At 44.9% G+C, this 15,356-nt stretch overlaps 1 protein-coding gene across 1 annotated transcript in view; it reads left to right on the top strand.

Moving 5' to 3' along the window:
• The first annotated feature begins 4,725 nt into the window (after positions 1–4,725).
• BOLL (boule homolog, RNA binding protein) overlaps positions 4,726–15,356 on the top strand; it is a 76,960-nt gene continuing 66,329 nt past the window's right edge. The window contains exon 1 of the mRNA XM_034786061.1: positions 4,726–4,848. Within this exon, the coding sequence (XP_034641952.1) occupies positions 4,831–4,848 (18 nt within the window). The 5' untranslated portion in view covers positions 4,726–4,830. The remainder of the gene's footprint in view (positions 4,849–15,356) is intronic.

Here is a 15,356-nt window from a genome sequence, read left to right as displayed (position 1 = left end):
CCTACAAATCTCATTTGCTGAGTTTCCAAGTTCAGCATGCTAACAATGACTGCAACAATACTACTATGGCAAATGGCTAGGGTGACCAGATGTCCCGTTTTTAAAGGGACAATCCCGTATTTAAGCCCTCCTGCAGGTGTCCCGACTTCTTCTTAATAACGGACAAATTGTCCCATATTTTCTGTCCCCCCTCCCCCCCATCAGTACTTGCGGGTCCTGCTGCTGGCTGGATCCCTGCTTGCCAGCCTCCCGCCCACCAGCAGTGAGTAGGGGGCGGTTCCAGTGGCTGACAATGGGGTGGATGTGCAAGGCTGGTAGTGGGACAAAACTGCAGCGCATGGGGCTGGCTGCTCCCCATGCTGGTCCATCAGCGCATCCCCCATCCCATTTCCGGATGGCACTGGCTGCGTGCTGTGGTGGCTGGTGAGTGTGGGCAGGCAGCCAGTTACGTGTCGCCTCTGCTGCCCACTCATTGGCCCTTTACGTGCTCCCCCTCTCACTGTCCTCTCCCTGCTTTGCCCCTTCACTCCGCCAGCCCTACTGCTCCTCCATATTCCCCCCCGGCGAGGTGTGTCCTGCTCCCAGGAGCTGTGCAGAGAACCAGCCCCTGGTCGGAGCACTCAGCTCACCAACAGCCTGGCTGGCAGGCTCCTTCCTTCCCTCACTGCCTCTGGCTGGGCCGGTGCCCTGGGAAAGCCCAAGACCCTCCAGCCCGGGGCACTGGCCAGGAGGAGCCAAGCCCTGCCTGTGCCAAAGTCCCACACAGTACTGCAGTGGTTTCCCCAGGAATTGAAATTAGGGGGAGTGTTAGAATTTACGGGGGAGGTGGTGAGGAGGGTGTTAAAGCCGATGAGATATATAAAAGAGATATTAATAAAGTAAATGTTTTATTAGGATAATGCAAATTTAACATAAGGATAATGCAAGTTACACCAAAACACATAACAAGCCTAGATTTCTAAAAAAATATATATATTTTTTTAAATGTATTTAATTTAAATTGAGTTTTGAAAAGTAAGCCATCATGGGATAAGAGGGAAGTCCTCTCATGGATCAGTAACTGATTAAAAGATGGGAAACAAAGGGTAGGAATAAATTATCAGTTTTCAGAAGGGAGAGAGATAAATAGTGGTATCCCTGAGGGGTCGACTGGGACCATAACTGTTCAACATATTCATAAATGATCTGGAAAAATGGGTAAACAATGAGGTGGCAAAATTTGCAGATAGAACTGTTTCATAGAATATCAGAGTTGGAAAGGACCTCAGGAGGTATCTAGTCTAATCTCCTGCTCAAAGCAGGGCCAATCCCCAAATGGCCCCCTCAAGGATTGAATTCACAACTATGGGTTTGGCAGGCCAAAGCTCAAACCACTATTCAAGATAGTTAAGTCCCAGGCAGACTGCGAAGAGTTAGAAAGGGATCTCACAAAACTGGGTGCCTGGGCAACAAAATGGCAGATGAAATTCAATGTTGAAACATCCACTAATGGGCAGCAGCAGTCAAAAAAAGCAAACAGAATGTTGGGAATCATTAAGAAAGGGATAGATAATAAGACAGAAAATATCATATTGCCTCTATATGAATCCATAGTACGTGCAGATCTGGTCACCCCATCCTAAAAAAGATATATTGGAATTGGAAAAGGTACAGAGATGGGCAACTAAAATGATTAGGGGTATGAAACAGGAGGAGAAATTAAAATGACTGGGAATTTTCAGCTTAGAAAAGGGACGACTAAGGGGGGATATGATAGAGGTCTATAAAATCTTGATTGGTGTGTAGAAAGTGAATAAGGAAATGTTATTTAATCCTTCACATAACATAAGAACTAGCAGTCACCCAATGAAATTAATAGGCAGCAGGTTTTAAAAAAACAAAAGGAAGTATTTCTTCACACAACGTAAAGTCAACCTGTGGAACTCTTTGCCAGGGGATGCTGTGAAGACCAAAACTATAACAGGATTAAAAAAAAACCTAGATAAATTTCTGGAGAATAGGTCCATCAGTGGCTATTAGTCAGGATGGGGAGGGATACAACACCATGCTCTGAGTGTCCCTAGCCTGTTTGCCAGAAGAATCATAGAAAAGAATCATAGACTATCAGGGTTGGAAGGGACCTCAGGAGGTCATCTAGTCCAACCCCCTGCTCAAAGCAGGACCAATTCCCAACTAAATCATCCCAGCCGGGGCTTTGTCAAGCCTGACCTTAAAAACCTCTAAGGAAGGAGATTCCACCACCTCCCTAGGTAACCCATTCCAGTGCTTCACCACCCTCCTAGTGAAAACGTTTTTCCTAATATCCAACCTAAACCTCCCTGACTGCAACTTGAGACCATTACTCCTTGTTCTGTCATCTGCTACCACTGAGAACAGTCTAGATCCATCCTCTTTGGAACCCCCTTTCAGGTAGTTGAAAGCAGCTATCAAATCTCCCCTCATTCTTCTCTTCTGCAGACTAAACAATCCCAGTTCCCTCAGCCTCTCCTCATAAGTCATCTGCTCCAGCCCCCTAATCATTTTTGTTGCCCTCCGCTGGACTCTTTCCAATTTTTCCACATCCTCCTTGTAGTGTGGGGCCCAAAACTGGACACAGTACTCCAGATAAGGCCTCACCAATGCTGAATGGAAGTGAATGATCACGTCCCTCGATCTGCTGGCAATGCTGTAATTGTATTGAAATACTGTATTGTACAGCTGGTTCTTGGTGGTGTTTACTAGGTGAGATCAGGGGATGTCCACTGATGTCAGTTTCATGTGAATCCTGAATATATATTTTTTCTCAGCTCTGAGCAAAAAGGCTGAATTCGATCTCCCAACCCTCTGGACCAAAGGACCCAAATTTGCATCACTAACTCTACCCATCTCTTGATGTGCCTCAGCAATTTTCAAGGCAATTTGTCTGTGTATGTTAAAGCACTTTGAAAAATCAGCTCTAAAACAGAAAGCTTCTCCAGCTTAACTATAGAGTCCCTTCCACTCCTTTCTAATGACAAAGTGCCCGAGCCTTGTCTATACTGCAGTGTCCATTAGCTCCCATCAGTAGCAAATTATGAGTCAGCTTTTGGGAATGAGGGATTTTACTTCAGTCTCTCCCTCTGGGGGGTGATGTGTGTTACAGTTTCTCTCTCAGCTTGTGTGTTAAATCTTTCTCCCTCTATGCATGGAAAATGCAATTGGCAGGATTTTTGTGTTACGTGTCCTCAGGTAACGAAGATGAAAGAGGACTTTGATGTATGTCTGACAATCTTTCCCCTTCTTGGGATTGTGTGGGGACTTTTGCTAGACGTTTCAATGAGGAATCTAGCTCATTCACAGAGTCCTCCGGGAGCAACAATTTGCAATGCTTACACCACCCTTCCCTGGTACTATTCTTGTATGTTTGTGTGCCAGCCAGCCTGTGATCAGTGTTTTGCAAGTGTGTGTAATGAGGGTTTGTTGGTGAAATGATACTCACTGAGGGGGAGGGGGAGAAGGAATGTGTGTGAGTGTCAGAAACTCAGAAGCACACAGGGAATGGAGGAGCAGCCAGCAGCCAACAGCTTTGTGCTGCTTTCTCCTGCTGCTCCAGGCCTGGAAGTGAGAAACCAACCCCTACCCAGCTGCTGCTACTGGTGGCGCCCCAGGGTTTAGTAACTCACCCCTGGAGGTGAGTAAGCAGCCCTCCCACTCCCAGTGCTTTAGGGTGTCTAAGGAGCTGTAAAGGGTTTTTTGTGTGGTGCTTAGGAGTTGTGCGTGCCTGTCCCAGAGCAGCAGGCTGAACTCTCAGGGTGAGTGACAGCACCAGCAGGTGCAAGGGATGGTGGCAGAGGGGGGAGTTTCACTTTCCAGGCATGGCCCCTAAACACTGATCTCTGATAACTCAATGAAAGAGCACTTTTACTGGAGTGGGAAGTGAAAACTGCCCAAGTTGCAGGGAAGAGATGATTACAGTGAACTGAAGGGGGGATTGGAAGTGATAAAGAAGTGTGCTGAAAGGAGTAGCAGGGAGAATGGGGGGGTTAGCAGGTAGGATGTGTTTTGCAGAAGATGGAAGGAGGAGCAGTAACTGAATGGGCTACAGGGGAGATAGAAGATGACTGAATGGGCAGAAGCAGGTGGCAGATGGGATATGGGGAGATAACCAAGTGAAACTCAGTGAGGGTTTGGAGGTGATATCTATTGGGGTTGCAGGGTCCTGATAAGGGATGGGAGTTTAATAGTTCTTGGGAGGTTAGATATGTGGGATCCATGGGGAGAAATGTTAGGGGGCACAAGGGGATGAAGTAGTATCTGTGTGGGGCCGATAGGGTGGAGAATGAAGGAGGACAGCTCTGTGGGATCCATTGGAGGGACTGTGGGAGGATAGCTGTGCTGGAGCCCTGGGGAAATGCTGCCTTATGCTGTTCCCCCTATGAGCCCCACACAACAATGGGACAAGATAGCTGTGTGGGGCCCATGGGAGCAGTAGGGCAAGGTAGCTGTGTGGGGCCCATGAAGGGGAAGGGAGTGAGGTAGTTCTGTGGGGCGCATGGGGCATGTAGTTGTGTGGGAGAGACAATTGACCGCCCGCTTCTCTTTTCCCCCGGCTGCCCCGGACAATCCCGAACATCAATCCCCGCCCCGATTGTACCTCAGTGCTGCCCCCTACCCGTGCGTTAGGCAGGGAGAAGACCCCATCCGCCCCACACTCCGTTTTCCGGGCCCGCCCGCGCCCCTGATGTGACTCCTTCGGCTCTGTGTGGGGTTTACAGCCAGGAGCGCGTCGGGCTCGGAGCTGCCGCGGCGTGTGGAGGGAGCTGCGTGCGGGAAACGTGCTGCAGGGACTTTGAGGCCGGCGTGAGGCGGGAGATGGAGCCCGACAACGCGGTGAGTAGCGGGGCCCCGGCCACTCAGGAGATAAGCGGAGCCACAGGCGACGCCGCCCCCAGCTCCACAGGGAGGTTCGGAGTGGGGTGGCTCCTGGGGGAACGTGCCTACGACTGGTGCTGTGAGCGACTTCCCTGTGGGTGTGACGTACGGCAGTGAGTGTTGGCTGGGCGGAGGCGCGGGGCTCTGTGGCGAAAGGGCTCAGAGACTCGGGGTGAAAGGATGTGCCCTCCCCCCCATTAAATAGCCAGGGCCCGCCCGCCCTGTGTGAGGGGTCGGAGACGACGGGGGCGGTGAGCGAGGCAACGGCTCCCTAGGCCGGCCACGGCTTTCCCGCCAAAACCGTCAGGGAGGGCTAGCCCCGCCCACCGCTCGAGCGAGCCGTTCGCCCCTCCCCAGCGCGAGCTCTTGTCACCTCCCGCCGCTCTAGCGAGCCGTTCGCCCCTGCCCGGCACGTGCTTCTCCTCGCTCCCGTTTTAGCGCGAGGCTTTTATCCCGCTCCCCTCCTGCAGGGTGGATACCTACTTGACAGTGAGGGCGGGGCTGTTGTTGCAGAGGCCGTTTTCACAGGATTGGGGAGCTGGCGTGAGGAGATCCAGGAGGCCTCCGGGTCTTGCTGAGGCCTGACACACCTTACTGGGTGTGGGGCGCTCCAGTGTTCTAGTTCTTTTCCTCAGTAAAGGGGCAGCAAGAAAAGTTGGGGCACAGGTAACCCCACCACCCTCTGGCTGTCTCCCTCTTGGTCATCTCTTCCAGCAGGGTGTAACTGCCTGTCTCAGTGAAAAGCAAGCTGTCACTACACCATAGTATGTAGGTACACATCACTGAAAGATTCTGGCAGGGGTAGGCAGCGGAAGCGTATGTACTCTATAGAGTGCCAAAAGCAATGTGATGGGGGGATTGTATTAGGGATCTGCATAGTGCCGCTGACTTTAGCTGTCATGAATAACAGCACTAGTGTAGCTGGAGCAGCTCGAGTTTCAACACAAGCAAGCAACCAGAGGTGGAGTGGTAAAAGAGGAAGTGGGTAAACTAACCTACACTAACTAAACTCTCTATTCCCCAAATGAGAGTGGACTACATTACTGCAAGTAACCAGAGTACAAGCCTGCTGGGAAGCTTGGGTACATAGTCTGGCTGCTAACCTATGGCACCATGTCTTACTATTCTTATTAGTGGCCCATGCTTCCTAGATTAAAGCCTGCGGGGGAAGCTGCTACAACTACACCTTTACTGGAAGTGTAGGTATACCCTCTACTTGTCAAGTGTTGATCACTTCTCCTTTCTCTGTTAGGTAGCTTAAACTTGTGTAGATCACCTCCCTCCTCCCCACTGTTCCTCTATAAAATGGGCTTAATGATACATACCTTAGTAAAGCATTTGGAAAAGCAGCTAAGATGCTCAGATAGCAAATTCCGTGCAGTAACTGCAGTTATATTATTGAAACTTCTGGGTTTTGGGGAGATGGTATTTTCTTGTACAAGTAAGGGAAAATGCACTTATCCCCCATTTTTAAAAATAGCAAGCCTTCTCTCTGTTTAACTACCCTGCTGACGTCTCTTGTGAAACAACCACAGTATTTTAGCTCTAAACTTAAAATACATTTAATTTACAAATGTTCAAAATGTAATTGTACACAAATTTTTGGAGACATGATGTATAATCTGCTGCAGAGGTATGGGTTGAAATAACAGGAAAAGATTGGATGTGTAACTCTTGGGTTTTTTATGTCTAAAATGTATGAGACAGGAAAGGTTAATTAGAAGAGTGGATTAATCATTTTGCCATGATAAACTTCTAGTCCATAGCAACCACCTCCTCCAACAATTCTTTTAAAAGTTGTGTTCAGCATAGTGTTTTCAAATTCAGATGGTGAAAGACACTACCTTCTGTGCATTGTAAATAAAAAAAACCTCTGTCTGTATACCGGTGGGAGTGACACTTGATAGACTGGCAATGCTATGATCCTAATTTTAGGGAACACAAGACGTTTTTAGCCTACTTTGTTACTAGTTAAACATTAAAAAGTTAAAGAAAATATTTCACTAAAATGCAATTTTTAATTTTTCAAAAAAAAAAAAAAAAACCATTATTTGGTGCTATACTAAAATTATTCAAAAGGAAAAGTGAGGATTAAATGTATCAGTCAATTTGATTTCTTTAAAAAGAACTGAAATTTTCACTTTTTCTGTACAAATTTTAAAGTAACACTTCTGTGTATATAGCAGTATTTTTAAACTCTTTGGATAAGGGACTGCATCTCTTATTTGTCTTAAACAACTGCTTCTCTTAAACTGCTATAATTTACTCTCCCAAGCCAACCAAAAAGCCCACTTATGCAATCATCTGGGACATCAGTCAGAAAGATGACGACCTGCCTCACAGCTGACCTCTGCAGTGCCTGATCTCTCTTCTTCCCACTAGTGGGACTTTGGAGATTGTTCTGGGACTGGAATTACCCTTGCACTTCTGCTGGAAGAGGGAAAGGGACAGGGTGGAGGGAAGACAAACCTAATTTGTTTTAATATTAAGAACCAACTTGGCAAGAGAAGAGGTTTGGGATAGTTAGGGGTGGATAGGTGGATTTACCCCCCACTTTCTCAGTCACCACGAAGTCATGTGTTTCCTACAGTATAATGGTCTGAAAACTACTAGTGTGTGATAGAATAAATTCAAAGTTTAGTTGAGGAGTTGGTTTTGGAACTGAACAGTTCCTGTTAGTTTTCCTACCTGACTGAAAAGTCAGTTTGGGAGGAGGCCACCCCAGATGGTAGGGTGGCACTTTGCGATATTGGGCTCCTTTAATATCATACCTCAGCGCCTAGGTATGAGCAGGGAAGTCTGCAACCTTATCTGCATAGCCATAAATGTTCCAATGCTACTTCCACTGGGATACAAGTAGGCCTTCAGAATTTAAGAGTCTGATCAAACTAAGACTACTCTGGCAGATTCCAAATCATGGAGAGGCAATAGCCCAGGACTTGGAACTCATGCAGTAAATATTGGAAACTTCAAATCCAAGTCTACCAAGTCCTGAAATTAACTGTTTTGAATATTTGAACATGAATGAAATTCATGGATGCAGTCTTATATTGTATAGGGTTTGGTTCCTGGCAGGGCCGGCTCCAGGGTTTTGGCCGCCCCAAGCAGCCAAAACAAAAACAAAACAAAAAAAGCCGCGATCACGATCTAAAAAAAAGCCACGATCTGTGGCGGCAATTCGGTGGGAGGCCCTTCACTCCCAGGCGGAGTGAGGGACTGTCCGCCGAATTGCCGCCGAATACCTGGACCTGCCGCCCCTCTCCGGAGCGGCCGCCCCAAGCACCTGCTTGAGAAGCTGGTGCCTGGAGCCGGCCCTGGTTCCTGGCTACCTGAACAACTGTCTCTTTCCCTTAGTGCCATCATGACAGTTGATATCATGTGAGATACTCTTGTTAACACCCTAGATTTAAGTGTATAGAAGGTGTAGGCAGACTGTTTTCAGTGCAGGCACTTGGTATTGTATTTGCTTTCCCAACTGGTCCAACAGAGCCAAAATCTGTTGAACTTCAGAAAGCAGTGCTCAGTTTATATTTTCCATCGTTTGCTTGAAGCTATTAACTGTGAATGATGTGTGCAAGCCCAGTTCATGGAGTGGCTTTGTGTTGGTATGAATCAATGTACTGATTAGTGTTTTAATATCATTCATGAACCTATGGACAAATGTGACAGGTATATTTTATACATTTAAAAATAAATTATTATTAGCAGATGATTCTAGTCAACAGATTACTCCCTAAAAAGTGTATTATAAAAACTATTAAAATTTTAAACGCTAAGATATTTTATATTCCACAATATAAGACAAGTTTGGTTTCAAGTTTCAAACAAAGAACATGTCTTCAATTCAATCCATTAATCTTGAGGAATTTTTATTAATATGAGGAATTATTTTCAATAGTAGATTGCTTAGTTTCATGGCATAGTTTGTGATATACCAGTTCTCAGCCATATAGAGTTTTATAAACTTTGGAATCAGTGCGTTGGACTGTACCTGCAAACAGTTTTGAACATAGCATACAGTTCACGTAGCACTAATCTCATATGCTCATGTGGACTTACCCCACAGTGAATAGACTGCCACATTCTATGCCAGTTAACTACTATGAATATTCTTCAAAGATAGCCCCAAATGGACAGTACTGCAGTACTTCAGCCTAGTAACGACAAGCATGCATTAGTGTTGCAAGGTTTGCCTCATCCAGGAAAGAATACAGTCAAATAGCTGGTCACAAATGGAAACAAAAATTGTATGAACCTGTGATGGGGTGCTCTACTCACTGCTGGACAGCACCATCTCCTGGCGATTAGCTCTGTGAGGCTGACACCTGTCCCTGGGATGGCACTCTGTCTCTCTCACTTCAGGTGTTGCTGCTTCCTCTTCATGACTTAGCTCTCCAGCCAAGTCACTCAGCGGGTACCCTTTGGGGGAAGCAAGTTGTCTTTCAAAGTCTCTTTTCAAAGCAGTTTCAGGCAGTCCTCACATTTGCTGCCCTATATGATTCTATCCTTGACTCTGGCAGTTTTTATAGCCATTGCCATTAATAACACCCTCTACTCTGGGTTCCAGTCCAGGGCCCTGTAGGGAACAGTTAAGGGCTGCAGATACACCCCTTACTGCTCCCTACCGAACATCTTTCTACCATACGGCTTCTCTCCTACCTCAGGGTAGGGGACTGCAGGCTTCCTCCCTGATGCTTCCCTTCACTATAGCCAGCCTCCTAGCTTTATAGAAGCCCCTCCCATTTGAACTTCCTTCTAATTAGCTTTCTCCAGCTTAAATCTCCCCCATTTGCAGTCAGATTGGCTGATTGGGCCACCCTGGCCTAATTCGGCTTTTGCAGAGCCAGTGTGGGGAGTACACTCCATCACAGAGCCACTGCTGCTTCCTGGTAATACAAGCACAATGTGGACCAGAAGTATGCAAAGATTGTAAACCAGTTTAGCAGGAGAGGACCCTTGCCAGTACGTAGACCAGTTACATACCTCCTCAGTTCCTCAAATTGCTTTCCCCCACTGTCAATTCACTCTTTCTCCATGTTGGCTCTGTCAACTTGTTCTCATCAAGGTCTTGGCCAGACATTTGGAAACTCCATTTCAACAGAACCAGAGCTAGAACTGGGTGTCACTGGTCTACAGATAGCATTGCAGCCCCAAATGCCTTACAGTTTCCTTGAAATGTCTACTTTATATAATAAAAGATTCTTTCTGTCATTCTGAAGGCTAAAATGTTTGTAGAGTCAGCATGAAGTTATGGAAGCAGCTATGAGCATGGTTGAGAGCTCTTTTTGTTCAGAATATCAGTAGCTTGAATCATCACTGGGTTTTGTGGTCTGTTACCAACCAGTTCTTAAGTTCTCAGGCAGGCATTTTGACTTTATGAATTACATCTGTGCAGTGTACTGCTAGAGTAAGGTATATAACTCTTCTATACCATGCTGAGAGTCCTAAACCATTGTGATATCAGAGGTAACTCAATCAGCCAACCACCCTTATTCTATAGCTAATTTATATACATCAGTTTCATTGGTCATATGGGGAGACTGTACAGATAAGGAGCAGTCAATTATTTTTTGTCAAGGTCCAAATTTCTTGGTCGAGGTATAGTTAGTCAATGTTCAGACTCCAGAGAATATAATAAAAAATAATAATTAAATAAAAGGATTTCAGGTCTGTTCAAAAGGATCTGGCTGTCTGGATTTGGCTTGCGGTCTGCCTACTGACTATCGCGGTACAGATGGTAAATTACTTGGCCCAACTGCCACACCTTTGTACTCAGCTGTCGAACAAATTATCACAACTCTCCCAGAACACCCCCCCCTTATGCAAAGTGGCACAACCACCCACACAACACCACAATCAGCAATCACAGTAACCCCAAACACATATGGTTACTCACTGCAGTATACTCCCCTAATTCACCACACACACAAATCCATATAACTCTCCCAGCACCACACAAAACACACACAAAATCAGCACAGCCAACAGTACAACCACATACAATAAACCCAAATACACACAGTCAGTCACTGCAGCATAACCCCCTAATTCACCACCTTTAAAAATCAACACAAATCTCCCAGATGAACACAGCCCACATTCAATCAACACAAATCTCCCAGCACAAAACAATCCATGCACAAATGAACACAACTTTCCCAGCACAACACACATTTTCCCACCTTTACTCATACTTATCATAAATGTCAGTGGCAAAGACACAAGTCCATTGCTGCTATGTATTAGGCAGTTGTGGAAGTCTCTGCGGTTTGGATGACTAGTTATCCAGTACTACTTTATGCAGCCTCTTAAAGGAAAGGTTGGATCAGTTAAAGAACAATTTTTACCCTTTGCCTGACTACAAAGGCGTGGCATCTGCACCTTGTGGTTATCTGTATCAAAGGTAATCCTGGTCCACCAGATCTTTATGCATTGTCAGAAGAGTATCAACTAAAGGTAGAAACAGATGTCTTTCTACCATACTCAGGTCAAAAAACAGATTGATGGGGTCACAGGAAGTCAGAGGAATCCAGAGCTGAATTGACATGAACTCCTCCATAACCATCCAGAACCAAGAAAGTTTGAAGGAAGTATAGTGGTAATTAGTGAGTTCAGTAAAGTAATGGCTTCTTGACCAAGAGCCTAATTACTGTTTGTTTCAGTGGTCAGCAGGGGAAAACAGTAACAATTTCAGTCAGTAGTAGACCCAGGACCTCCCTGCTAGCCTCAACAGCCATGAGGCGCATGGGATGTTCTCTCAGCTTCACCAGGACCTCAGTATGTGAAATCAGATGAAATTCTGCCAGTGAAGATAGCATTTATCTGCTCTTCATTTTACATTGCTCTTGTAAACAGGACAAACTGTTGTTTGTTTAAAGATAACAGCACCCCAATCTGTCCTTATTTTACTTAAAGGACTTGGAATCTTTGAGTCCTCCCTTCCCCATTTCTTCTGATTGCTACTCCCATTTATTCTGTCTTGTCTTCATTAGACTGTAAGCTTCTTGGGGAAGGTGGCATCTTTTACTCTGATTGTACCGCACTTAGCATAATGGATGTTCAGTCCTTATTGGTGCCTTTAGGTACCACCATTATACAAATAATAAACAATAAACTCTGAAAGAACTTCATATATTGTCAGAGCAAGTCTTGAATATAGGCCATTGCAGCTACAATGCCTATAATCAGTAATATAGAAGTACAGGTTGTAGACTCTTGTATCTTCATAATAGACTTGATACTGCTTATGTTCCACTTCACAATGAATAATGCAGGTTGAAGCTTCAGGGTACTGTACTGATGTCCAAATGGTTAAAATACTTATAATTTATATTTTTGAAACAAGAATAAATCCTTCAGTTTTATAAAGAAAAATGTGGGGGTAATCAAAGAGTTGATTTATTGTCTTCAACGTCTGTGATAATTGTGGGAATCCATTACAACGTACTAATTTTTTCCCTTGGCCTGACCCAGATCAGTCATAAAACTGACTGTCCATCATTTGGTCTTCCCTTTTCTTCAAAATACATGTTTTTCAACAGACTCAGGAAGGACCGTGTTGTGGTTCTGTTGCTCAGAGCTCAATATGCTATGTTAATGCTTCCTGTGCACCTAGATAGCATGCTCTGTGAAAACCTAATATTGATAAATGTTGCAAATAAGATATTTCTCCTAGGAAATAAATTGATGTTTGGTTCAAAGTGATACAGGGTTAATAGTGAATCTTAGTGTGCATCCACGTGAACTACTATGTCCTGTGTCTTGATTCTGGATGTCACATTATAGACTAACTGAACTCGTAAAAGGAAACTAGAATGATGAGCTGCCTACATTTGCTAGTGTTCATTGATTTTATTTCTAATATGGTGAATAGGTGTTTTTGACAAATGTGGTAAATATAATTAAGACTGTGATACTGTCTTTTAACTTGAAATACAGAGATGAGTGATTTAAATAAAGAACAAACCCCCATAAACCTATCAAAATTTGAATTAATAGCTTTCGTTGTTCAGTCTTCAGATACTTGCTCACACTGAAGTTAATTAGCTCACATACAGTTGAATGGCAGTTCTTTTTAGGCATGGCATGCATTGAGAATAATCAAGGCTGTAGAATAGTTTTAGCGTCATTTATTAGGACAGTGGTTCTGAAACTTGGGCCGCCGCTTGTTCAGGGAAAGCCCTGCCGGGCTGGGCCGGTTTGTTTACCTGCCGTGTCCGCAGGTTCGGCCGATCGCGGCTCCCACTGGCCGTGGTTCGCTGCTCCAGGCCAATGGGGGCTGCAAGAAGGGCAGCCAGCACGTCCCTGGGCCTGTGTTGCTTCCTGCAGCCTCCATTGGCCTGAAGCGGTGAACTGCGGCCAGTGGGAGCTACGATCAGCTGAACCTGCAGACGCGGCAGGTAAACAAACTCGCCTGGCCCGCCAGGGGCTTTCCCTGAATAAGCGGCAGCTCAAGTTTGAGAACCACTGCATTAGGACACCTAGCGGACACTAAATTGACTCACTGCATGTTCAGTTTCCGAGAAGCTAAAGATAAGATTGATATTCTTTTCCTTCTTGTTATTTGCTGCCACTGTCCAGAAATGCTTAAAAGCAGAGATCATAAAGTATTAAATTGCACAAAAGAACAAGATACTATCTAATGAATAAATGAGAGATATACAATTAAAAGATGAAGCAGACAGTCTAAATAAAGAGTAATCTAAATGATGACAGTGTCTAGGAGAAGTGATTTCTGCCATGCAGCTCCTCCCCCCTGCCCCACCCCGCACCACCTGTCCCGGATCAGGAAGCTTCCATGTATTGAGATTGTGGAGTTTGTGCAGCCATTTGCTAATTTTTAAATATGCATACATTCCTCCTACTAGCTTAAGAAAAGTCAGGTTAAAGAAAAGTGTAACAATTTTATTATTTCTAGGTAAAAAAGTCACAATATAAGTAAAAGTGTGAGAACATCCTTTTCCTGAGATGCCACTTCAGTTGCAAGAGTGGGGCAGGGATTGGAGCCCCAGCTTTCCAAGGCCCTCTCAATTGTGAAGAGACCTAGGTATTGAATGGGGCAGATACATTCCTGAGAGGATTTATATTGCCTGTATCAGGGACAGCTAGTGAATTTTCCCCTACATTCTCTAGGCATTTTGGGCCAGTTTTTTTAAGGTATTTGGGCACCTAACTCTCCTGGAAATCAGAGTTAGGCACCTAAACACCTTTACAAATCTGGGCTTTCTTCCTTTGAAGTCACTCTGGGCTTCTATATGGTCTCCAACCCCCCACTCTTTTCACCTCCTAGGTCTGCAGAGCGTGAACCAACTGCTTTCCTCAGTTTGAGTTGCTCATGCAGCAACACTGCATCTGCCTTTAAAAACCTGAGTAGGCAGCTGCTGCCGCCTCCTTTCCACTTCCTGTTTTTCTGTACACACAGCAAAATGTTTAGTTCAATCTAAAATACCTTTATTTTAATTTAGATTAAAACTAACAGCCAGAAAGAACAAACTTCTTAGTGTCAAAGTGATACAAGCTGAACAAGGATAAAAGCAAATTTGAGAACAAGATGTCTGTTGTGTTTTGTATACATGGTGAAGGACAGACATTTAAAGGCTTAGTGTCTGGGTGATACAAGCTGAACAAGGATAAAAGCAAATTTGAGAACAAGATGTCTGTTGTGTTTTGTATACATAGTGAAGGACAGAAATTTAAAGGTACAACCCACAGAGAAAATAAAAGGCCTTGGGAATAAGGATCAATGAAGATCCTAACCCTTCTATGGGCTGCACCCTATCTTGTCCCACTAGGCAGCATCTCCTTCTTCCATCTCAGGGTTACAGCAGCCAGGCTGCACAGCAAAAAGCAGAGCAAGCCTGTGAAATTTCAGTCCAAACTGCATCAGATGTCTTGTATTTAATGAAGACATCTATTAGGACATTCAAAATAGAGGGCCAGGTTGGAGAGAGAGAAATGAGCCTCCTCCTCTGAGGAGTAAATGTGTCCTTTTGCTTTTGATACTCTGAAAGGACAAGTCCTGTTCCAAGGTCATTATTCAGGATCCAGTATTCCAGCTATAATGGAGAATCTTAGGGAACTAGGATCCTCCAGGGAAGGGAGAGATCCATACCTAATCCCCAGAGCCAAGGGAAAGACAAATTATGATATGTCCTTTATTACCCAAATAGGCCAACTTCAAAGTTGGAAGAGGAAAAACCAGTGGACTCAGTACCATAGATCCCATACTCTTAAGCTCTCACCAGGCCCCAAATATTTTGTTGGCATACCCTAATATCAAAAATACAAATGAACATGATGGGGATGCTCGTGATAGGACATCTCCTTGAGACTTTCTAAATCTGTTACAACCTCAATAGCAACCAGAAATTAGTGATCAGCCAGCCAGATGTCAGAGACAAGCCTCTCGGCACTTTCTTTCATGGGGAAGCCCTTTCTAGCAGTAAAGCAGTAAAGTGAATTCAACG

The sequence above is a fragment of the Trachemys scripta genome, chromosome 11, assembly GCF_013100865.1.
Source record: "Trachemys scripta elegans isolate TJP31775 chromosome 11, CAS_Tse_1.0, whole genome shotgun sequence".
Lineage (NCBI taxonomy): Eukaryota > Metazoa > Chordata > Testudines > Emydidae > Trachemys > Trachemys scripta.
Note: the sequence above shows the minus strand (reverse complement) of the source record. Positions and strands in the feature narration are given on the sequence as shown.